Source organism: Nymphalis io, chromosome 19 (assembly GCF_905147045.1).
Source record: "Nymphalis io chromosome 19, ilAglIoxx1.1, whole genome shotgun sequence".
Taxonomy (NCBI): Eukaryota; Metazoa; Arthropoda; class Insecta; order Lepidoptera; family Nymphalidae; genus Nymphalis; species Nymphalis io.
The window spans coordinates 7,416,646-7,442,614 of record NC_065906.1 but is presented as its reverse complement, the minus strand read 5'-3'; the positions used below and the strand labels follow the sequence as shown (position 1 = coordinate 7,442,614).

Sequence of the window (25,969 nt, the reverse complement as noted above, 5' to 3'; positions counted from 1 at the left end):
ATTTCAATGAAATTAGACACATGCAGGTTTCCTCACGATGTTTTCCTTCACCGTCAAGCACGAGATGAATTATAAACAGAAATTAAGCACATGAAAATTCAGAGGTGCTTGCCCGGGTTTGAACCCACGTTCATCGGTTAAAATTCACGCGTTCTTACCACTGGGCCATCTCGACTTCTTTATTATATTTACTTAAACCTAAAAATTAGTTTCAGTATTATAACAATGACTCATAAAACCAATAGATCAATTACGACAACATCAACAAAGATAATTATAAATTAATTAATCGTAACACATAAATGTATTTATGTTGCAAATGTTCCGTTAACTCGATACGGTATCGAACAAAAACATACAAAAAAAAAAACACGACACACAATATTGTTGTAACATTAACGTTGCACATATCTACTAGCTAGTGACGAGGAAAGATGTATTAGAAAAAATGATAATGACATCACTAGAATAGTGAGAAAGTTAAATCTAGCTCATAATACACATACGTTTCAAATCAATCTGTACGAAGCAAATGAGGAAATGTTAAAACGTTACGTGAAACTAACACATACAAAAGTAGTAATAATAATAATCTTCAATTCAGTTACAATACAATTTGTTAGTTATACATCAATCGATTTTGCGTCAACAGTAGTTTTTTTAGTTTAAATATTAAAATGCACCCAGTGCTCTTAAAATGTTACTCACTCTATCGATCCACTTTACTGGAAAGCATTTTTAAGAAGTTATTGGTGCTTCCGCGTGACCTTCTTATTAAATCCACATTATACTATCGCGATACCGCTAAAGGCCTGAATTACATCTATCAGCATCGATTAAGTAAGTATTTTATCTTTTGGAAATAGATTATTTGAATGAAGATGCTTCTTTATAAATTATCATTTTGGCATGAATTCAGCTTTCGAATTTTTGTATTTTAAATACGGTATTTTATAAGTGTAGGTATATAATATGTTAAAGCATACTTCCGACCATCAAAGGAATAACGGATGCTTAATTTACTGAACACAAACGTACATAACACATTTTTACGTAAGTTATTGGAACTGATAAGCTTCAAGTGTAGATAGACAAGCCACAAAAACAAATTAGCAGAAATTAGTGTTGTGTTCCAGATTGAATGGTGAGTTCCCCAGATTGGGGGTTCATTGGCGACGTAATTGGTGGTTAATATTTCTTACAATGTCAAGGTCTCTGAGCAGTGGTGACAACTTACTTGTTATGTAAACCTATCGCAACCGTTTACTTACGATTCATATTAGTGTGTCCAAAACTATCGAGTCGAATACGAATCGATGCTGATATACATTTAATTGAGGCCAAAGTCCTCAACGTGAGTACCAGCGGACATCCAAGAAGCGCTGTGGAAGCGCAGTACTCACATTTATTTGTCAGATTACAAGTAAAATTGAATGAAAAATTTTAAATGTGAATTTCAGAACGGAGGTTCTCCACATTAACTTAACAAAGTCGATTTATGTCACTGTTATTATGAAAACATCGATGCTATGGGTATATTGATATTTTTGTAAATATATTGTGACGCTACCAAAAAATCCAAATTGGGCCTTGAGCTCTATGATTTCGAATAGCCTGAACAACTCGTTTTTAATCAAAGAATATCGTTTTTATGTCAGAAGCGTTAAAAGTATATAATGATTTATGTAATTTTTATTTTATTATTTATTTATTATTAGGGAAACAAACAATATAGTTTTACATTAAATAAAAAACTAATTTCAGAACTTAAACCATCAAATCTTCGATTTAAAAATAAAAATATGTAAAAGTACAATTTTATTGATCATCTTCGATGTTTAAAAAGTAGATTTAAAAAAAAATTACCAATATGTTTCACTATTATTCATCCGTGGCTTTGTCCACGTGTGTTATATCTATTATGTACTCCTGACAACGTGTATGCAAAATTTCATGATGATCAGTTGAGTTATAACGTGACATCGTAACAAACAAACTCACTTTCGCATTTATGATATTACTAAGGATGACAATTAACGAAAGAAAAAATCGAGCTAACGATACCGTTATTTTTTTAAACGCAAAACTGTAACTGGCGTGAGTCACAATTAACAGTTTTAAGTATAAATTACAGTCACACAGGATGGATAAAACGGGACAGCAAGGCTACCTTAACCGTAAAATGTATTATGATTTCTAGTACTGGGACTTATCCGTGTTAGTTATATATTTAACAACACATGATGACTCAGAACAATGCTTGTATTTGCCTACTTGTATGAAGATAATTTTGATTTTGATATCCTTCGACTTTGATCCTAACTAAAACATTTTATTACCTTTACAAAAAATGTGAAAATTGCTATTTCTCCTGCTGACCGTACCATTTTTAATAAAATCTTCCTATAAATTCTGTGTCTATGTTTCGATTATGATTTCAATTTCATTTAAAATCAATTTATATACCGTTCGGATAAGTAATGCCAAAAAATCTAACAATTAAGCTTTCATCTTCATTTAGCATGACTATTTATTATTTATTGAATACCGTTATGCTATTATTATAAGAAAAAACAAGTTGTCCTCTTTTGTACGCCTACTAATCTCCATTTCTGTATAATGAAGGTTGGCTCTCATATAACACCTACTTTTAAAATTACAAAACCTGTACTATTTGGAAGGTTTTGAAGTTTAACTTATTCGGAAATAATAATACAAAGATAAATTTGAGTACAACGTTGGTGTGTGTAACGTTATACTTCTGTCGCTCGTACCGAATAGCAAGCGCTCTTTTTAAATGCACTCGTTAAGCATGCGTGAGTCAAATATTACAAATGAACTTGAAACCAGCTATCAGCCAACTGACTATTGAAACTTTGCACTCGATAATATAATATTGTAGTAGTAGTAAAATGTATAATATTCGTTTTACTAGAAGACAGAGATGAAAGAACGAAGAGATGAATGAAAAGCTGTTTTTTTTTAATGATTACCATGGCTGTATTATATGATAAATAAAACTAATACAATCTAAAAAACATAATATGATTGACAAATATTTTTACCAAAAGCATTCGCGTGTACCTTATTCGTGAAGAAAATCGTATATGTTTTTTTATTTTTTAAATAGCCGAGATGACCCAGTGGTAGAAGCGTGTGAATCTTAACCGATGATCGTGGGTGGCATGAATTTTCATGTGCTTAATTTGTGATTATAATTCATCTCGTGCTTGACGGCGAAGGAAAACACCATGAGGAAAACTGCATGTGTCTAATTTCACTGAAATTCATCCCCATGTGTATTCCACCAACGCGAATCGGAGCAGCGTGGTGGAATAAGCTCCAAAACCTTCTCCTCAAAAAGGGAGAAGAGGCTTTAGCCCAGCAGTGGGACATTCACAGGCTGTTACTGGATGGTTTGTGTTCCATATTCATCACGAGCATTTCATTTAATTAAAGTCGATGTTTTCTGTAATTTTCGATGAACCCAGACATTTTTACATGAATTTATTTTGATAGATATATTTGAGAGCTTTGACTGTACGTAATAATGCGCGTACCAAGTGGTAAGCAACGTCTGAACTCAATACTGGAACGTTCGAATTTACATTAGAGATACAGAATTTAAATGTGACGAACAATTGTAACGCGTATGCTCTTGGGTGTCATTCATTGTACTTACGTTGTGTAACAAAAAATATATTTACCATTTCCATTAAGATTTGTCGCAGCTCCCTTTGGAAAGTATGTATTATGATGCCGCACGTTTTCTAATTCAGCTGAAAATAAAAAATATACAAATTTTAAGCTGAACGTAGTAGACGAAACTAGACTTATAAATTAATTACTGTTATCCTTAAATAATATGTCTCAATTTTTCGTCCGTGTTGAGCAATATAGTCACCAAGTGATTACTCGCGCTCGCGTGAACACCGTGGCAGGATACTACCTAACTGATAGGCTACTTTTGATCACGAAAGTTTTTTTTGGAAGTATTGAATAAATATTATATATAGAGCGAATTACTATTAAAATTCCGTTTGTAGGCAGAAAATTACACGTCTACTAGACGTTTATATGATAAAATGTTTATAAAGTGTGTTATAAAAAAAGAATTTCAACCTATATTTTTTTGGCTAAATGCCATCAACAACCGAATTCTAGACCTAGCTGTACAGATTTTTGTAATTTTATTCTACCACCTCCACCAAGGACAAGTATAAGAGCCAACGTGTATTAATATAATTTCACTAACTTTACTATTTATATTGATACAAAGTAGGAAAAAAGTAGTACACAAAGTAGTTACACAAGTTTTCACAATTTACTTCATATTATTAAACTAAGCATTCTAAATACCTATTAATAAAAACGTTAGACAAGTTGGAATTATAGATATTTTTTCTGAATTCTTAAAAAATATGTGATATTTTTTTATATTTTTTATTAGTATAAGTATTTTACATAAATATATGTTAAATATGAGAATACGTTTAGTGGCATGCTAATCTTGGGCCACTATCAAATTAATGAATGCTCAGATCTACTAATCAAAGACATTAAGATGAAACCATAGATAATTTAATACTTTTTAACGATTTGACATAGTCCTAACAATACAGTGATGTGAAAATGATCCGCATCCTAGGTTCATTTAAGCAGACCAGCTCAGATCAATCATAAGCATGATGAAACAAACCAACAAATTGTATAGCCTGTTCCAATATAAGGAGTATATATAAACAAACCGTATACTTATAACTTTAATTTCACTTCCAAAGTTCCGATAGAAACTTCGATAACATTCAAATAGACAAGAAAATGGATTCGTGAAAAATTCGAATTCGTAAATTAGTGCGAATTTCCGAATTCGAATTTTTCACGAATCCATAATGAATACCATAGATTAATTATTTAAGATCAATGATACCAATCTCAACCAATGATATCGCGCCAATTCAATGTCAAAGTTGTTTACTTGTATAAGATACTTCGCTTGTGGTTCGAACAGGCCAGTTGGATGGAATAGCACTGGTGGTGGGGCTTTGTGCAAGCTCGTCTGGGTAGGTACCACCCACTCATCAGATATTCTACCGCAAAACAGCAATACTTGAGATTGTTGTGTTCCGGTTTGAAGGGTGAGTGAGCCAGTGTAATTACAGGCACAAGGGACAGCGATGGTTGACATTTCTTACAATGCCAATGTCTAAGGGCGTTTGGCGACCACTTACCATCAGGTGGCCCATATGCTCGTCCACCTTCCTATTCTATAAAAAAAAAAATAGCATCAAATATTTTTATATGTCATTAAGTAATATTATTTTATTTTTATTTATTATTATGAACATATTACATATGACAACTGGCCACATCAATGTCTTAATGCTTTTGTTGGCATTGTACATAAGATTACATAATGTATTGTAAAGTGAACAATAAGTTGGGATTTTCATTGTCATTGTATCGAATATTGCATTACGAAGTAATTATTTTAATATGTAACACGATGAGTTGATTCTCCTTGAGTCGTATTGTGTAGGTGATATTATTTCAATGTTCTTATGGACATATTTTGTAGGCGGTAAGGTTACTAATAACTAAACATGACAAAGAGGTTTTTATACAATATTTGTAAAATTAGACTTTTAACTAAGAACTACACATCCTCCCCTATTTCATAAGTTTATAGCTAATCCTTCTTGATAAAATCTACATTTCGAGCTCCCGGTAGCCCTATATTAAATTTAACCTTGTAAAATATTAATTTCACAGTTCTTTTAAAAGCTTATTTGAAAAAAGTATTTTTAGATTTTGATTTACTGGGAAACTTTCCACTGCTGGGATAATACCTCATTTCCGATTCATGCAGTAATGCATAGTAGACATACACATACAATTTCTTACAACATATGTAGTTTCTTTCATGAATAAAACATTTCACTGTTTAATACATAATTTAAATTAAACATAAAAAATAATAATGCTATTATATAATGTATAATTCTTGCAATTTATATGTACATAAATGATTTAGTTACATACTTATCTCAGATCAAACAATTTTTAATTAAAGCCTTAATTTATGACGTTAATGGATTTAATCTTATATTTTGTATAAATAAAAAGTCTAATGCACTTCCATCAGTTTATAATTTATATAAATGTACTACTGGGTTTCCAATCAGTTCTTCTCGGGAGAATTTATATTTTAAGCCGGTGGTAGCTTTAAATATAATTCAATACTGTAACATGATTCAAAAGAGCTCTTATGAACCTACTTAAATAAAGAATTGCTTGATTTATATAGGCGACTCTGTTGAACATGATTTTTCTAAATTGGCCCTGTAATGTCACACTTGGATTATGGCTTCTTTTCCTTTTAAACAGATGATGGGTTGTTGGACATTCATTTAGTAGAATTGCATTGTACATATGAAAGTTTGCTTACAACATTTTCATTTACCACTGAACACAAGATGAATTATAAATAGAAATTCTATTAAATAATATAACATGAATGAAGCATTAGCTTTGTGCAAGCCCATATGGGTAAGAACTGGCCATTCATCATATATCAACCAACAAACAGCGATACCTAGAATTGTTGTGTGGCAGTTTGAAGGGAGAATGAGCCATTGTTACTACAGGCATAAGGAATGTAACATAAAGAGTTCTCAAAGTTAGCGATGTAAGGTATATATCCAAAAGGTAAGGCCTTATGTCCATAAGGTAATATAGTTAATATTTCTTACACCACCAATGTCTTTTGGGCAGTGACAAGCACTTACCCATTTGTCCATATGCCCACATATTTAATAAAAATCATCTGCATACAGGAGTTCATGTTTATTTTGAGATTTAATCACAATTCGTGAGTGGCTAGAAGCCACTACATAAATTGAATTAAATTTTAATTGCAATTTATGTGCATATGATAAATAAGAACAACAACCAAGTTTCTATTATTACACTTGTTATTTTGCCAATGTTAACACAATGACAAACAATGACATCAACTACTAATTACTACTTTAATGACAAATTTAATTATTTTGTTTTTGTACTAGTAAGAATACTATTTAAAATGAAAAAAAAAATGTTATATTCAGTCTATCATTTATTTTTTTTTAATTTATTCTAGCTAAAGAAAATATTAATGTTAATTTACTTTTGAGAATTATGTAAGATTTGTTTTTCAGTTTTTATATTTAATGCAGACATTATATAATATAATGTCTTATATCAGCAGGGTGTGTTTCAATTTTTATTAGCAATGTTCTATTATTATAATGTGAATTATATATACTTAATTTCAGCTATATTCAGTACACCTGGTTTATTGTACATCATAAAGCTGAGAGTAACAAAGCAAGAGACTAGTAAAAATTTTATCATTTTTCATTCAACAATACTATCTAATAAAGTAAACATAATCTCAAATTACATGGTAATCTTATTGTAACATCAAAAGGTGAAAGTAGGTTATGAAATTATTCAATTATGAATTAGTACTTAATAGCTTACCTCGTGTCTCTTGTAACTCTTTGTTCAAACGTTCATTATTAATTTTAAGGTTTGAAATTTGGTCAAGCAGACATGACAATAACCGGCTACCAACTTGACTGCCTGATAGACCAGAACTAGCTTCAGAACCTGAATCTACATCCCCATTAGGCCTGGTGACATCTGGTAATCCCCTAACACAAGGGTCACTATATCTTCTTGCATTACTTGCATCGTCTTTATCATTGGTCTGCATATCACTGTTTGAATTTGTATCACCCATGGAAGTCACTATTGGCGGGAGACTAGCAAAATCTTGACTATCTGAGTAATTCTTTGGTTGCAAATATTTCGTTTGGTTCATAGGAGTATCAGCTGGTGTACTAGATAGCTCTTCGGCTTTATTGTCACTGCGACGTCGCTGTCTCGGTCTTTGAACTTGAATCCCTTTATGCTCGTTTTGTATATATCGATATTCAGAATAGGGCGGAGGTATCATTGGATTGTAATATGTCGGCAGTGAAGGAAGTGACATGGGTTCGGAAGCGCATCCGTACATATTGTATTTGTATGGATCGTAACCTGGAGCAAACTGGGAACCGGTGGGCCAATTCGTGTTCGAATTAATATAAGTATCATACACTTCGGAGCTTGGAGTAGATTCTTGAATGTGATGCATTGTTTTGTCCAACCATTTCGATAGATAATTTCCTTTACTTCCACGCGATTTTTTCCGCTTTACACCGGAACCGTTGCTCGATGGCAAATTGCCATTCGATTGTTTTGGTGTAGAAGCCATGGATAAAGAGAAATGTAATAACGACTATTTAATCAATCTAATAAGTCACATTACACTTTTATTAATTATCAACGATTATTTTATTTCATTTTAAAACGAAGTGAAAACCAAACACTGTAAGTTCGTAATTTACATAAAATTATTTGTTACACGGCTCCACAGTCCAATGATTCGTTTACAATTAATGACGTTCCGATTGTCAGTTTTTAACTTTAACGTTTACATGTTCACAGCTCGTCAAAGTCCTTGTCAAACTTTAGAGCAGAAGCAATTCATTTACATAAATAATCTCTGTCTATGGAATATTAACTTATGTAAGCTTAAAATACAAAAAGTATTTATTTTTTAAAGAGAGTTCTGTTATTGTTTAATTTATTACCCATATATATTCCTATAATAAAATTTGAAGATCAATAAAAATCAATATAAATTTTTCTAAAGTTGTGATGTGTCGATCAGAATACTCTTTTTTATACAACACACGTACAAATGAAAGTTGGTATATTTGCTTGGTGGCTGCACTTTAGTGTTTCGTGTTCTTTATCTGCCTTGTTTTGTAATCTGAGGCGCGGAGCTGAGCTGTCTAAAATTGATGTTTATATTATAAAATATTTACATGTAAGAGTTTAGCGACATCTAGAGTTAAATTTAGGAACGAAGTTGCTTAGCGGCAGTTTCCATTCATGTTTACTTATTCGTCATTAGATGTCGCTAGGTGTAACTCTAAACTTGATATAATTTTATCTTAATCTAATAATTATTTATTGTATAACGTTTTCTGACAAAGAACACACATTTTTTCTGCTATCATTATTATTACTCGCAGGTATTGGGTATTTTATGTCCTTTTCTGTACCCCTGCATATAATAACAGATTGAGTTGAATAAAATTTGTAATTTAAAATATTGTTTAACTATTTCATTAATAAAATTATATCACAGAATAGAAATAAAACATTAATTATAATAATGACAGAAATTTATTCTCAAAATATATAAAAGAATCTGATTTTTTATGTATTTATAATTCACATTTTCAAATTAGTAATAGTATATAATATAATCGTTGATAAGATAATTATCGGCATACATAAGATGAAATATTGACATGCAATTGTGTATGGCACAGCGACGTTCATACAATACTCGGATAACTTTGACGTAATATTATGAATATTGGCAGTATAGTAAATATTATATAATAATACAGTAGTATAAGCTTAAAGAAACAAACATACAACTAGTCATATAATCAATGGTTTGGCGGCAAATTACCGTTACTCCAAATTAAAAAAAGAGCCACCGTTTATTGCCAACTTTAAAAAGGTTACATTTACTCATTATTTTATTAAAAAGTTTATTTAAACTAATTAGAACAAACTTAAAAGTACACGTAGGCATTTAACCTAACGAGATTTTAAATTAACGATTGCATTTTATGAAGATAATTATTCTTGTGTGACAGTAAATATTGTACTTAAAATGTACGATGTTGTAACGTACATTTGTTTATCGATTGCTACATATTTATGTTAAACTACAACTATTCAACAAAAAGGTTACATGGAATAAATAAAATTTATTCGAGTGTATAAAAAGATATCGCTTTAAGTCGCACAAGAAAATATTTTAACACATATAATATATGGCTTTAGTTACAGACCACATTTAGATGTTTTCTCTCTTTCTGTCATAATTGTTTTGACATTTGATAAAAGAAGACAGAAGCATTGTTTAACTCATCACCCCTAAGTAATGTTTATAGAGGTAAAGCCCAGATAATGTCTGGATGGTATATTATGAAATTGATAGTTCGAAGGTATACCTCTAAATTGATTGATTGTCAATTTTGTGATAATGCCTCCTTTGATCTTATAACTGTTGACAGCGCATGCGTAATTTGATGATTTAAGTTACGAAATACATTTCGTAGTTTTACTTTCTAGGTGAGTATATAAATTTTGATCATAAAATAAAAAATAAACTATGTCTAATAATAAAACTTCGATCTGAAACAATAGACTCATTAACAATTTTAATAAGCGAGAGTGACCTCCCGACGAAATTTATAATATAATTTAGCTTTATTTCATAAAGTATTAAATTATACAAATGGAAGATACAAGAAAAAATAATGTGTTAAATTTTCAATTAAGACTAAAATAAATCTATAACTATATAATTTTAATTTTATAAAATTAAATCAGTTGGGCCCAAATATTCCCATTAGCCGCGATGGTAGTCACTTACACTTAAGTTACACCCATACTTTTCTATATGATAACATTTATTGTTTAGTTAAATATAATGTAAAAACCATTTTTCACGCTAAGTCACATCTTTGTATCACCGAGGATTCCACCATAAATTATGAAATCATTATAATATATGCTTAACTATTTACTAATATAAATCTATAAAATTCATCAAAAAAGTCAACATTGGCTATTTCGTACTAAAATGTCATCAGCGTTGTGCTCATCAAACACGACGGCTATAAGGTAACTATGAGAAAATAGTGTGGAATCCCTTTGGATTACGATTATTTTCGACCCTGCATTCATTCGAGTGATTTCACCCGGAGAGAAATATCTGAACTACGTAATATATTTCTAACACCACTTCTATTGGAATGTTTGTGTGAAGTTGCGAATAATACGGACCTTTGGACAGAAATCGAAACGCTTTCAACGACAATATTCAATACTTCCACAATCATCCAACGGAAAGAAGAAATCACTCATGCAATCAATCTTTTAATATATTCTTAAACTAGTTTTACATCATCGAATGCGGTCAAGAGATCGCTCGTGCTCTGCAATATTTCAGCGTCAGGCCAGAAGTCCGTCGAGGTCAGGGGAACGTTGGCGTCGAGCAGCATTTCGTTTGACTGAAGCATGAACCCGGGACTCGACTGCATCTTGGTCGTGAGGTACGGGTCGTAGCCTTGCATCAAACCGTTGGGTGACAAGAGTCTGTTATTAGGACTGTACATTTGATAACTTCCGGTCGGCGAAAGTGATTGAGGAGTGGAATATGGACTCAGGACACGATCTTTTGGTGCTGGGCTTATAGCAGGACTGTAGCTCGGAGTGTTGGGACTGGAAGGTAAAGAATATATGGGGCTTCCCACGTTTAAAGTCAGAGGAGACATTGGACTAATATTTGAATGCATAATTTGACTATTAGTCACCGACGTATTGTCTTGCATCACGGGGTTTGGTGTCGATTGTATGATGTTAATGACGGGAATAGGAATATTTCTATTGATGGAATTCTGTTGTGGTACTTTTTGGGAATTCATGATGAGGTGATAGTTTGGTGGCTTTTGATTCATCTGCTTGCTTGCTTGCGGATGTATGTCCTGTAACACACGACGAATTTATATTATTAAAATTATAAAAAAAACTATTTGTTATTGAACGGAAATTATGTAGAAGCGGTAATAATAATGCACATTGACGTAGCCGACGACAAACAGTCTACGGAGTAAGGTGACATAGTTAAGCTTTAAGCTTGAATTTAAAACAAGTGTGTCTGAATAATCATTTCTTAACGATTTACAAAGTTATATCGTAATATTTATTATTCCTAACCAAGTGATGTGTATCTAATTTTAATGACTTCCGTTTGTTTATTTGTGTATATATTTCTATAACAAAGTATAGAAAGAAATATATTGCCGGAACGCGCTAAAAAAAGAAAAGTTTAATTTCTAATTAACGTTTTATTTAACGCATATTTAATTTAAAATTTACTTGCGAGGATTATCACACAAAACCTAATCATTGATATTACGACTTCAAAAAAACTCATTTTTTTCTATCTTTCGACTTCTAATGTATAAAACCTAGCTTATTACACAAAGGCTGATTTGACCACTTTATCTTTATATTCGCTTCGTTGTTATTTGTTATCTTCTCGCTTATTACGGTCCGGATTCTTTCGGATGTCCTACATTATCTGAACCACGATAGTATTTTTTTTTTACAGAAAATTACGTTTTTTCTATTTACGCTCGTAAAGTACGCGGGGGTTGTATAATTTTAAAAATATTTTAAGGTTTTTAAGGTATATCATAGTTCGAACAAATATGTTTAAATGATAATCAATATAAAAAAATTTAAAGTATCAGATGATTAGTGTTCAGTTATAGTGAGATATAATTTATTAATTAAGTTAGGCATTAACGTCGCGATAGTGAATCAAGTTACGTTACATTTAACTATGGTTATTTATTATGAGAATAACTAAACTAACGCGGATGGCATGTCAGAATAATTGTTTATTCACTTACAGTATTCGTACATAAGTTGAAAGCATTATGAATGTTTGTGAAACTAAACGTTTAACGTTTGTGCGGGAGATGAGAGAGAGAGAGAGTGAGAGGAGAGATATTAAAGCTTGGCCTAGAGGACAAAATTGAATGGTCGCTAAAACTACGATAATCACTTCAATCCCTAAACCGTTATATTGTATATAAAGGTTGTTTAGCGTTCATGATTCAAATTGATTATTTTTTAAGATATTATTAAATAGCACTATTTTATTTAAATTTAAAATGTAATACTGAGAATGTCAAATAAATAGATTAAAATTAATCACAGCTACAGTAAGACAAAGACGGCATATCAGAATAGTCTCACTTAAATCCACTTTAGCGTAGTAGATGCGTATTTGTACAGTACAATAACAGCCTATGAATGTCCCACTGCTGAGCTAACGCCTCCTCTCCTTTTTGGAGGTTTTGTAGCTTATTCCACCACGCTGCTCCAAAGCGTAGAATTTCAGTTAAATTAGATACATGCAGGTTATTTTCCGTCACCGTCAAGCACGAGATGCATTGTAATCACAAATTAAGCACACGAAAATCCAGTGGTGCTTGCCCGGGTTTGAACCCACGATCATTGGTTAAGATTCACGCGCTCTTACCACTGGGCCATCTCGGCGGCTTCGCGTATTTGTAAGAAAACTCATTCAATCTGTATTCGTCCGAAGCCGTGGTTTTATTTACTTACTAGCACGCATTTTCTTAATTACGTAAATCGATTTAATTATATACGAATTTTGTTCCGATACATTTATATTAATATAATTGGCAGTCCATTAACCTTACAAAACATATGTAATAAAATTTGTATCTAAGTCTTATCGTTGTTTATATAATATTTATTTGAAGCGGAAATATTTACGCAAAGATCAAATGGCAAAAATAATTAACAGTTTATATCAGTCAAGTTATCGCTTTAGTAACTATTACTTAAAAAAAAAAAAAAACTAAGTCGTCTTGTGTTAGCGTTGATTTGTTATTTAAATCTCAAAAATATATATAAATATTATATATCACCTTTTTAAATATTTGTAATATTCGTATTGAAAACGAATAAAATTCAACAAGTTTACCAATATTTAAGAACAGTGACATTTAGACATCATTTTATTTTATTCTACCTGTAATTATTGATTTTAACAAATTAAATAAAAGTAGAGACGGTTTGAATATTCATTCAAGTTTCGTACTCGTATATGTACACTCGATACGAAAATTCTGCTGAATATTTTTTTTTTATAGAATAGGAAGGTGGACGAGCGAGCATATGGGCCACCTGATGGTAAGTGGTCACCAAACGCCCTTAGACATTGGCATTGTAAGAAATGTCAACCATCGCTTATAGCCAATGCGCCACCAACCTTGGGAACTAAGATTTTATGTCCCTTGTGCCTGTAATTACACTGGCTCACTCACCCTTCAAACCGGAACACAACAATATCAAGTATTGCTGTTTTGCGGTAGAATATCTGATGAGTGGGTGGTACCTACCCAGACGAGCTTGCACAAAGCCCTACCACGAATATACATATAATTATACACGTATATACTGCTCCGCATATTTATTGAATTAACATTATATATTGTAGTAGGTAAATAGAACAATATTAATTATACATTTATCACGTTATTTAATATTAATAATATTTCCTCAAGTCTAGCGATACTCGTTAATCTGTCCGATAGCATTATCTTCAAGTTATGTTCGTAAAATATATTGCCATTTTAAATTAATCTTATTAATGGTACCGCCTTGAAGAAGTCTACAAGTAAGTTTATCAGTAATACAAGAATATGAAATTCACGCTTGCCAAGAAAATTGTTTAAATTTAAAGCGAGTGAAACTGCGAAGCGCTGCTCATATTCATTTTAGTTTTTTTTTTCAGTTAGGCATTACAAAAAAAAACATCTCATTTATTTAGTAAAGACGGATTACATTTGTAATTTCATAAAGTTAAAATATTTTTAGCTGAACTTTATGAACTGGTTGAAAATTAAAACGTAATCTTTTGAACCATAAGTTTTTTTACAAAATATTTTTATTTGTATAATAATATTAAGTGATTAGAAATGATTAATCGACGTATTGTATGTAAATTCAATTAAAGCTAATACTCGTTTGGAAGGGATTGGATATGGGGGGTAAATAAAATCAATGTGCACATATCACCTGCTCTCGTTTCTTTTAATATCGTCAATGTCATCAGGCCTCATGACAATATACTTTGTTTCAAGAAAAATAAATATTATATTTTTCTAATACATACATCCACTTACGGCTAAAAAAAATTAATAACAACAATGACAAGATTTATCTATGCATAGAAATTTACGTCTTTTTAATATATTATCTGTATATTTTACTTAATATTTACTTTTATATTACATCTGTAGAACTTTCATTTATCTTATTCGAGTATTTCGTAGCTGCTAAAACATTCATCTTAATAATAAAATACAAAAACCGACGTAGTTAACGTTAAAAATAAATACTAAGAAATTATTTAATCGCTACGAATACATATACTTTATAAAATGAACAAAAGTCAACAACACAACTATACCGTTCATCTAAATTGTACTTTGTATGGTTTGGCAGTGACATCGGTTAAATAACTAACAAATGGTGTCCACAATCTGCCTAAAATTACACTTCCTAAGATAAATTATGATAAAATTTAAATAACGACGGGAACGCTACGATATTTGAAACCGCCTCTAGCAGTCTTTATCTAATTTTATATAAAAATCAACAGAAGTTAACTACTCGTAACTTAACTACAACGAATAAATATAGGGGTGACCTTCGAAAATACGTTTTTAATAAAAAATCTAATAAACTATTGACTCTTAGAACATAAGACAGAGTGCGCGGCAGAGCTCTCACGCGAGCGTCAACTTAGTACACAGAAATAGTTCCATAACCACATCGATATGCGCACTTCAAACTTAGCACTAAAATATAACTAAAACGATTGCTTCGGATTTATTGCGTAGCATCGTGTGTGGTCTACGCTGAACAGTTAAAACGTCTATTTCGCATGCCTCCTCGATGCGTGTACGAGATTGCAAGCCAGCGAAAGATTAACTACACTAATAAGTCCTTGTCAGGTGCCATTGCAGCGTTCAAATACCTAACCACCTCTTAAATACCACCTAAATACCTCCACAAACATTAGACTTGGTGTTCGATATTTATTGTCGTGTGATGATTTTGTTCACGGAAGTGGCTTAGATACTGAGAGTGTATAAACAGTAGTAATATCACAAGTATTGACGGCATGGTTAAGTAATAATTCGTATTCGATGCAGAATATCGTTGTATGGAGGGGTCCGGACAACTATCGCCCGATCACTGGACGCGCATTATCACAGTTTTTATCTGAGGACAGTTTAAGCTGTCTCAGGCTTTCGCTTTTTGGCGCGGCCTGCATTGCACCATGCAAATGTAGCCGGCATCAACGTCACAGCCGCTCACCAGGAGGTTCATGAGGACGCTTGAGGATGGCGACCTCGAAGCAGGCGCTGGAGAGGGACTGCGCTTCACGCGTTTAGCAGTAGGCTCCTCTTCCTGCTTTAGGACTCGTTTTACACCCGTATCCCATGTCGATATGCTTTTGCTTGGAATTAGACCTAAAAAAAAAACATTTGGTAAAAAAAATTCTAAATCTCATACATTTACTTTAATCCGTACGCTGACTTAGAAAATACCTTGGTCTGAATAAATATTCGTAATGAGATCTTGAGGTTGTGGGCCGGTGGGCGGTGCTACGAGTAGACGTTGCAGAGCTGGTGCTGATGTCTGAGCCTCCGACGGCTGTGGTCTCGCTTGTCTAACGTTATCGGGTAAAGCGCCCCACATGACAGCTGGCGCCAGGAGCGGAAGCTCATCAGATGTGGGGATAAATGGTGAATGTTCATCATCGATGTCATTGTCTGATCTATTGTTATCGAAAGCATCCAACGACAGTTCCGTTAAGAGTGACGACTGTTCACATGACGATTCATTTTCCTGAAATGCCAATTATTTATTAGCATAATTTTATTGATATTTTAAATATAAGCATTGTTTATTTCAACGATAAACACAAACCTGTGGTTCAGGCGAAGACAGTAAAGAGTCACCGATTAGAGAGTCTACGGGTGATCCATTTGCCAGATCATCACCGAGTAAACTGCAGTAGTTGTCGCTTAATATGAATTCGTCAAACATATCAAAAGGACTGTTCTCCAGGGGAATACAAGCATCACCGGCTGTAGGGGCCAAATGAGTCAGATCTTCCGGCTCGTCTTTAAGCACTGAAAAACATGAACGAAACGTTGCTAGGATTTTTTTGATTATTAGTTAATAATGCTTAAAGCAAGCAAGGATACCTAAGCTTTTGCTGTTCAAGTGCAACTCACTTGTAAGTCCCTCGTCTTGAGAGAACATGAGAAATCCTTTGTTCATTTCTTTCTTCCTTGGTGCAAATATAAGTTCTGTAACGGGTATAGGTCTCTCCTCCTCTGGGAGAATAGTAGCAACTATTGCACCGTTAGCGGGTTCAGTGGGAACACAGATTTCTTGAGGAACTGGTGCTGGCACCGTCGGAGCCACCACCGGCTTCAGGTCTGCGTGCTGCACCTGGTGTGCAGCAAACACCTCATCTTTGCACTCGATACCGCTGTGAACAAATCACGTACAAAATAGTAAGCAAGTCAATAAATAAAAAAAAAATACATGGTCTACGATTTGAAACAAATTACTTGTTTCAAAACAGGTATGTGTTTACAGTGTTAATTGATTTAGTAAAGAAGCAAGTGCTAATAGATAAACACAAGTATCATCCTAGCGACGTACAATGTGTCGCGATGTTGAACGTATGTGGAACTGAGTAATGAGCCAACAATACTTCAAGGCCGATGCTTAAACGAATGATACAAACTAGAATAGAGCAGAATAAGACCAATATTCTCTTGTCAGGTAACTCGTTAACTCATATATACAATAGTTTATTATCGTTAATATTCTTCAGTAACTATATAAGCTATATACTAAGAAAAATGACTTCATAGTATTAGTTACGTTAATGACGAAAGAGAAATAAAAGCATAATTCAAGAGTGAAACTGATATCCGACTAATGGTCAATACAGACAATAAACCAACCTGATTAATTACTAATATAATTTTAAGTGACTGAGTAGCTACGGATAAATTTCACGCTCACCTAGTTGAAATTATCCCTCAAAAATAAATTATATATATTAATTAGAAATTATAATATGATATAATAATTTCAGCAGTGAATCACTAAATCGAGATAACGGCCGACACTATTATAATCACGAGATTGGAACAACTTCAACGTTGAAGTAACAATAAAAAAAGTGTTTAAAAACGTGTTGACTGCCGCGCTGCTGGCACTAATTTGAATGAACCTAAACGAATCGATGAATACGCCATTAAAACATATGCTATCTTTACTGCACTAACTACCAAAGTACGGGATTAATTAATAAATGTCAAGTGACTAAGATAACCTAAGAATTGTTCCTCAGGGATAGATGATGTTTGCGTCAATGATTTCACGTCAAAACTCCGATCGACTAGCTATTACGATAAGAATGTTGTTGACAGTTTACTAAAGTTCAAGTTTTCATTAACCTAATAGATTAAACTATGTATATGCTGTGTTAACGGAATTATTTATTTCCTTAATAATGTAGATAGTGTTTCGTTACTTAACACTATATTTCAATCATAAATATAAATATATTTATTTGAATATAAAATTATTTAATTTATAATTAAAAAAACGCTCAATTTCTTATACTATACTTATTTAATAATTTGTGCGCAAGATATAAAGTGTTTATTATTAATTTACGCACAAATATAAAGCATGCCGGAAGATAAGCAAGACTTGGCAGATTGAAAGTAATTGTAGTGACGTAACAGCATAACAAATGTTGCCAAAAGCCGATTCATCCTGGACCAGACATAAATTGTAAGAGGGTGTGTTTTGTTCGTTGCATTTACGCTACTTTCGAAAGTGAATTTTGTTAGAGAAAGATAGTTGAATTGGATGCTGTCATGTAGAAGAGAGATGTAGGGATGGTAGTAAGTTCGGCCTTGCTAACGACCTTGCCCGCTCACCCCCTGCCTAAAACCCCGATGTTTTCTTTGAGGCGGCCATTCACTAGGCTGCTAGTGAAACTGCGCACGCAGAAATCCACGCGGTGTGTTCCGTATCGATTGCTGACTAGATTACGATCCGACGTTCTGTCTACCCGGTCTATGGAAAAATATTGCATAGTATGCTTATACAATTGCAATTTAAAAATAGACCCGATGGTTAACCCGTTGGCGGCTTACATAATATTCCGTAGGCCAAAAATTTTTTTATATTATTTTTTTACAAATTTTACGAAAGAAATCATTTTACGCGGCAAATAAAAGAAAATATAACGATATTTAAACTAAAAAAAAGTGGTAACAAAAACTAATAGTCAGTAGCGTAGCAGCTGTTTTGGCCCTGACCTTGGCCGTGACTGTTGAACGAGAAACGCGATTCAACAATTATATTGCCATGGACAAGGGCATTCGTTTTGGGCATCTCATGCGATCAAAATTTATTACTATGTAATAAATAAAGCACGTTTTCAATTGTAATTTAATGTCTGACATGAAGAATATAAGGACGTAAAAACACTTAGGAAAATATATTGGAATTAGGTTTCAATTAATTTCGTTACGAGATCAGTTTGTTGATAATTTAAATTTATTAATGTTATTTTTGTTGCAAATTTATTGTTGAACATTTTAACGAGAAAAGTGTGTAAGGTTTTACTGATTTTTAAAAAATAGTGGTAATATTTTTAACTAAATTAACACTGCTTGGAAATTATTGAGCGAAAAAAAACTACGCGATGTAAAGAACAAAACACGAAAAAAATTGACTTGCTTGATGGTTACCTGACAACTATCAAGATTGATTGCACAAATTCCAATGAAAATTGTAATAAAATTATAAAATATTAATTAGTATCAAATTATATTACAACTTACGTATGAAAGAGAATAAAATGTTAAATGTAAATGTGAAGGATTGTTTTACTGGGGTAGTTTTACGAATGTTTGTCCAGTGAATGAATGAAAAAAATGAAAATGAAATTCGACCATAATCATTGTTAAAAATTGAGGAAAGCTTTATAAGGATTTCCATGATTCAAATATACTTTTTTTCTTTTTCTCTTATTTTATTGATAACACTAAAGTTCGAATAGCAACAAAACAAAATACAAATCGGTTGACAAGCAGAGGACACTTAAAAGGACTGATCTGTTTCATCTTTGCCTATTTATATATAGAAGATTACGTTCAACGTTTCAGAAGTTTTTAATATTATACAAAGTACATTCATTACATAATTTTAGTACATTCAACGGCATAAGACTTAAGTATCTTAATAAGCATTAACGCTACACTAACAAGGTATCAAGTATAACATGTCAGACGATTTTCTATCACGATAAATATTTACGCATTAGTTTCAAGGCCGCACTGATAAGAATCCCTATTATAACGGTAAAGACGATAATAGATGGATAGTAATACATACATTACTATTGTCGGAAGGACACGTTTGATCGATGTAAGTAAACATTTAGCAGGTGCAATTGAATGGAGGCAACGATAAGGTATCAATGGTAATTGTGGAAAATTTTGGCATCTGTTGTTGAATAACAAATCTACAGGATTGAGGAAGAGCATTACAGCATTTTACAAAGCAGTTCAGATTTGTAGATTGGAATATATTGGAAATACATAAATGGTAAAAATCAACGACTCTCCTATTGTTACGGTTTTAGCGTGTAAGTTTAGTTTCCACAATTTAAACAACGACTCAATTTCAATACGAACATCTCATCGGTCTGCCAATGGCGTGTCGGTGAGATCGGCGCGGGAGTCAAGGCCGGACCGGTGGCGCGTTACATAACGAGCCGCCTGAGGACAGCGGGGGACGAGTTCGCTAATTTTAGCATAACTCAAAAACAAGACGCAACACAACCATAAGCGCAGTGTAAAGAGACGCTCCATCAATGTAACTGGTTTCGATTTCTGTGACGGAAAATGATAAGATCGACTTGCAATAGATTGGCTCCTAATCCCTTATATTATAACTAACTTTACGAGTAATTGTGTTATTTTTTTATAATATCCACTACTAATTGTTGATTACAAAATGTAAATTAAATACGATAAGTAAAAGAAGTTACTCAACCTCGTTCTGTATATTTACGGAAAATTGTTTTATTTAACAAATATCTAAATTGGACACGTAGAGAACATAAATGGCCCGAAGACGATAACAATGCACTTTAATTAGCCGACTACCGTCCTTACATAATTTACTATGATGCAGTTATTAGCACTTTTAGCGGCACAAACACGGTAACACTATTCACTGACACAAATATTCCACTGATTCTTACCATTGTGCGGAAAGCCAACGTTTGGACGACTGATAAATAATGTTTGTGTGGAGAAGTTTCGTGCGGAGGTTACAAAGCGAACAGCTGATCGAGAACGCGAGTTTCGATAGGTGGGCGGCAGGGTTTACGCATGGGGTGTACGCTTGCTATGAAGTCCGTGGCGCGAATGATACGCGCGGCGATTGGCGGCGACGGCGCACTCGAGAGACTCGTGACGCGTCCAACCTAAACACACACTGCACAGTCAAGCGACGTAACCTGATGATAAATATTCGAGGGTTGCCGCTTCGTTCATTCGACAGCCACGCGGTGAGATAACAGAGTTCGCATACCACCGGTGATCTACTGATCACGGTCAAGTTAACTCCACATCATTTTTCAATGAGTGATTCTCACACGTTTTTATGGCACTACAATAAATGTTGAGTTAGATAAGGCTGCAATTATTGTCTGTGACGACCTCGATAATTATGTTATTGTTTACATAGCAATCGGCGTTGGCAACAGGGTATTTGCGTTATTTTAAAGAATATTAAAGTTTTTAAGTTATTTTGGCGACAGATATTTCCGAAAAGGTTAACGACCTGCGAACTATCAGTATATGCCGTATACACCCTACACCAAAAATAAATTTAAAACAATACTTTTATAATAACTTTATTCGATATGTGATAAAAACATTTTCACATATCATTTCATAATTTATAACCTTTTCAATCATATTAACTTTACTGAAATTTGATTAGCGATGATATAATTCAACAAATATATTTTCCGTAACAACCCGATTTTACCTTATAATGAGTCACTGAAGCTATCTAGACGTTTAATCACTCCAAATACACTATCAGACGGGCAAAATGTTATGTACCTAACGATTAAAATATAATTTCAGTATTAGGATATTTCCAATTGTATGTTGTTAATGAAGACAGTTATTATTTCTTCAATTGTGAAACGAAGCAGGAAGACCTTCATCAATCCATCATAAATCTGTTATACGATACTGTTGGATGAAGGAGCGTTGTTCCACAATTTAGCCGCGTAATATGATCCGGCGCGCTAATGGACCAGTACTTACCTTCGTTTATGCAAAGAAAATCTAGACGTGTGAGCGAGATTTATACAGAGCATTGCAATGTACTTAATATTCTTGGAATGCACTAATAAAAAAATAAGTATTTTTTAATGTGTATGGAATATTTATTAATAGTTTAGAATATTAATAAAGAACACATAAAAACAAATTGTCATTCAAAGACAACTTGGGATTCAATTGAAATTTCGTCCACCTTATAAAGTGTCCATTAGGATACTACGCAGTGTTATCCTTGGACCACCTACATGTACGCTTTTTAATTGCACAATCCGATGAAAAATATCTGATGCAACATTTTAAATCCTTATCCTTAGAAATAGTTTTAGAAAAGGATTCTTGTCAAGAGTCTTGTTCACATATTAACATTTTATTTGATAGTATTTAAAAGGAGTTTGAGTTTTTTAAGATTTTCGAAAAGTATATTTATTTTCTTTTTTTTTAATGTTTCATCAGCCGAGACAAGGATTGCTTCTTAACAATTCAGATATCGTTACATAATACAAGATTCACTTCGCGAACTGCGAACCCATTATGCCATTAGGGCCCGCGGGTCCGTACGTTGACCCTAGCTCCATCCCCATTTTCGACCTGCTTCGAACTGACTACGTGACTTTAACAACGTTGAACAATCTTGAATTACCTCACCTGAATATAGTCATGTCGTCATACTGTTTTAGCGAAACTGTGGTTCGATTAACGGGCTTAATTTAATATCAGTAGATGACTCAAAATTCTTTCTTACACTATATATATAATAATGTATATAACATTATTATATATATAGTGCAGAGGCAATAGTGCCAGCGTCTTGGGTACAATGCCACAGGACAATCGTTTAGACGGCGTGTTTTTGCTTTAAATTTGTAATGTGTATTTTGTTCTTTTTAATTTAATTTTGTATTTTATAAAAATGTACTGTACATAAAATTGTGAATTAATAAATATTCCTTTTATAAAATGACGAAATACAATATGAAATTGAGGGTTTTTTTATTGAAAAAAGGTAGTATTTATGTTCTACCAAAAATTGTATCAGTGTTATTTAAATTTCATGGAAATTCTTGGTAACAAAAATTAACATGACCGTAATAATAGCGACGGCGCAAAAAGTAAGCTAATAGTCATAAGAGTTTTGTCCGATATAAAATTATTATTTTGTTTTTCATAATTTTTACGGTAAAAGCTGAAAGAGATAGCTGTGATTATAGATGGATCAGATCATGGTATATATATATACTACTGAACTGAACATGTACTAAATCGTGATTAATTTCCACGAGCTTTAGTATATATAAACAACGCCAGTGACACTTCCATCAGCGCTCAATAGAATGTGTCAATTAAAATATATTGAGTTTGATTAGACATGACGTGTCATTGTTGTTTCTATAATTTATAACAGCGAAGAAAAAAATATACAGTAATGACCGTCGGTTACGGCAAATAGAGCTTACGTGACCGTCTACACGAATTTATCTGTGTATTGAGTTACGAGACATCGAAAAGTTTATTTTACGTATGAGTCGACCGTCTGAAAAAAAATCGATAACGCCGATACTAAATCGTGCGCTGGATTCGAATGTCACGTCACACGTGAGCTTGCAACGGAACTTACTGTACATTATATACATTTAACACATTGTCTTAATGCCAACTAGTAGACTGTGTAGGCGATTTTAATTGGTAGTCCAGTTTTATTGATACAAAATCGTAATCGTTTAGTATAAAATAGACGTAAGTAATTCCGATACAGCTCATTAGATTCTCGACTGATAAAATCACATTTACGAGTCCTTTATTATAAAATAAAATAATTTTAATATGTTATTACTTTTATATACGTTATAAACTATTTGAACGACATTATGTTCTAAATATCACGTAAAATAGCTATCAATCGTATGAACATTTTAAAATTCGGAATTGAAGGTTCTCTTTAATTTTATATAACAGTATATATATGTATGTATAAAAAAGACTACACACACCTCAGAATTGCAAGATTTATAGAGGCTTATTGTTTGAACTGATAAAACAATAATTCTTCTTAAGCAGTAAAATAACTAATTTAATAATAATATAACTTAACCCCATCTGCACTACTTCCGAGCACCAGAATTTCGTAATTTTGAACCATATTAATTAAAACAAATAACTTTTTATAAAGTAATACAAAATTGATATTATAATTTGTATTAATAAAACCAACACATGATATTGTGGCGTGATGTTAATTTTGAAACACGTTATTAATAAAATATAATTTAGCTGCGAACGTAGACTCTTAAATACCTATGGTTGTTACGAGTTCATTGACACCGGTTTTATCAGTCGATAGTATGATGTAAGACTTTATCAACATTTAAGTAAATTGAAATGAGTAATTATGTTAGTATATAAGAATTACTTACTTCTGAAGTATTATTTAAATTATTTAACGAAGTATTTTGCTAGAGAAAGCAATTAAATGTTAGTTGACTATACATAATATCACGTTTCGACCCAGGGTAACAGAAACGTTTAACGCTAACGATTTTTTAAACTATGTTAAAAAATCGTTAGCAAAATATTTCTTAAAAAACAAATAAAATGACTTACAAATCATAATTGTGTCGCAAAATTCCTTACAACAAACATTCGAAGAAAGAAGATAATTTAAAATGTAAATAATACATAAAATAGAGATACATATTTTGTTCGTTCTATAAATATATTCAAACAGTGTACGAAAGCGTTTCTATATTAAGTTCACAAAACTTATGTATCGCATATGTGCTACGTACTGTTTTAGGTCAAACGAAAGAAAATTCGGTGTAAAACAAAACCGAAAGGGAAGTCGATCTGAGAGCAAGATCGTTTCCATAATCAGTTTTCAAGGTCTCGAGAGACAAGTGGATCTCTAACATCGTAATAGGCTCGAATGACGATATCGCTGACCCTCTTCCCGGTCCCTTCAAATACCAGTTCGAATATATCATTTAATAAATAATCAAAGTAGTGATAGATCCTATAATAACAAAATTGTTTAATGGTTTAAATTATTTTATATGAATGCATAATATAAAATACAACGTACGCTTTGTTTAATAAAAACACAAGACTCGCAGTGCTGATTTTCAAGAATAGTTTCAGAGGTACCGCTCTCGCCGCAATCGGGACAATAACCGGAGTACACCCACGCCACCCATTCAGTTTAAAACGAAAACTGCAATGTTCTACTTGGAGTAGGTAGTAGGAAGGAGGGGTGAACGACCGAGGGGGGAGGTTGCACTGCACTCGGCTTGCATAAACCCGACCGACGATTCCGGTGTAGACGAGCAAGAATTTCGCTTTCATTACGTATTTCAACTGTTATGGCCAAGTTTTAAATAATTTAAAAGCTACAGGTAAAACTTTGTATGGATAAATTCACATGAAATATTGTTACACACAGATACATAATATGTATTATATTATAATGAAGCATTCTATGCAATGGTATTAGCTATTAGGAAAGCAAATATGTGTATACATTTTCATCTAATGTACGTCATAATTAAGAGTTTTGTAGTGTATACATATCGATTTTAGACCAAAATGATAGTTGGCACATATGCCTTTTTATCATGACTGACCTATTATTTTGTGCTGCAACACTGTTGACTTCACACTTCTATACCGTTCAAATCGCTATATCAATTTTATTTGTATACATACAAATGAACACGGATAATATTTTAACGCAATCGTATGGAATAATTCTTAACAAACGAAATTAAAGA

At 32.7% G+C, this 25,969-nt stretch overlaps 2 protein-coding genes across 7 annotated transcripts in view; both read right to left on the bottom strand.

Moving 5' to 3' along the window:
* LOC126775975 (uncharacterized) overlaps positions 1–8,491 on the bottom strand; it is a 30,176-nt gene extending 21,685 nt beyond the window's left edge. For both annotated transcript variants that reach the window (XM_050498214.1, XM_050498215.1), the window contains exons 1-2: positions 7,525–8,491; positions 3,708–3,779 (exon numbers count right to left, since the gene is read on the bottom strand). In XM_050498214.1, coding sequence (XP_050354171.1) covers positions 3,708–3,779; positions 7,525–8,302 — 850 coding nt within the window. In that variant the 5' untranslated portion in view covers positions 8,303–8,491. The remainder of the gene's footprint in view (positions 1–3,707; positions 3,780–7,524) is intronic.
* Positions 8,492–9,303: 812 nt separating this feature from the next.
* LOC126775940 (hypoxia-inducible factor 1-alpha-like) overlaps positions 9,304–25,969 on the bottom strand; it is a 91,454-nt gene continuing 74,788 nt past the window's right edge. For 3 of the 5 annotated variants that reach the window (XM_050498142.1, XM_050498139.1, XM_050498144.1), the window contains exons 8-12: positions 17,007–17,296; positions 16,726–16,931; positions 16,344–16,644; positions 16,111–16,265; positions 9,304–11,666 (exon numbers count right to left, since the gene is read on the bottom strand). In XM_050498142.1, the coding sequence (XP_050354099.1) occupies positions 11,070–11,666; positions 16,111–16,265; positions 16,344–16,644; positions 16,726–16,931; positions 17,007–17,296 (1,549 nt within the window). In that variant the 3' untranslated portion in view covers positions 9,304–11,069. The remainder of the gene's footprint in view (positions 11,667–16,110; positions 16,266–16,343; positions 16,645–16,725; positions 16,932–17,006; positions 17,297–25,969) is intronic. The other 2 variants (XM_050498143.1, XM_050498141.1) reach the window with 1 other exon arrangement.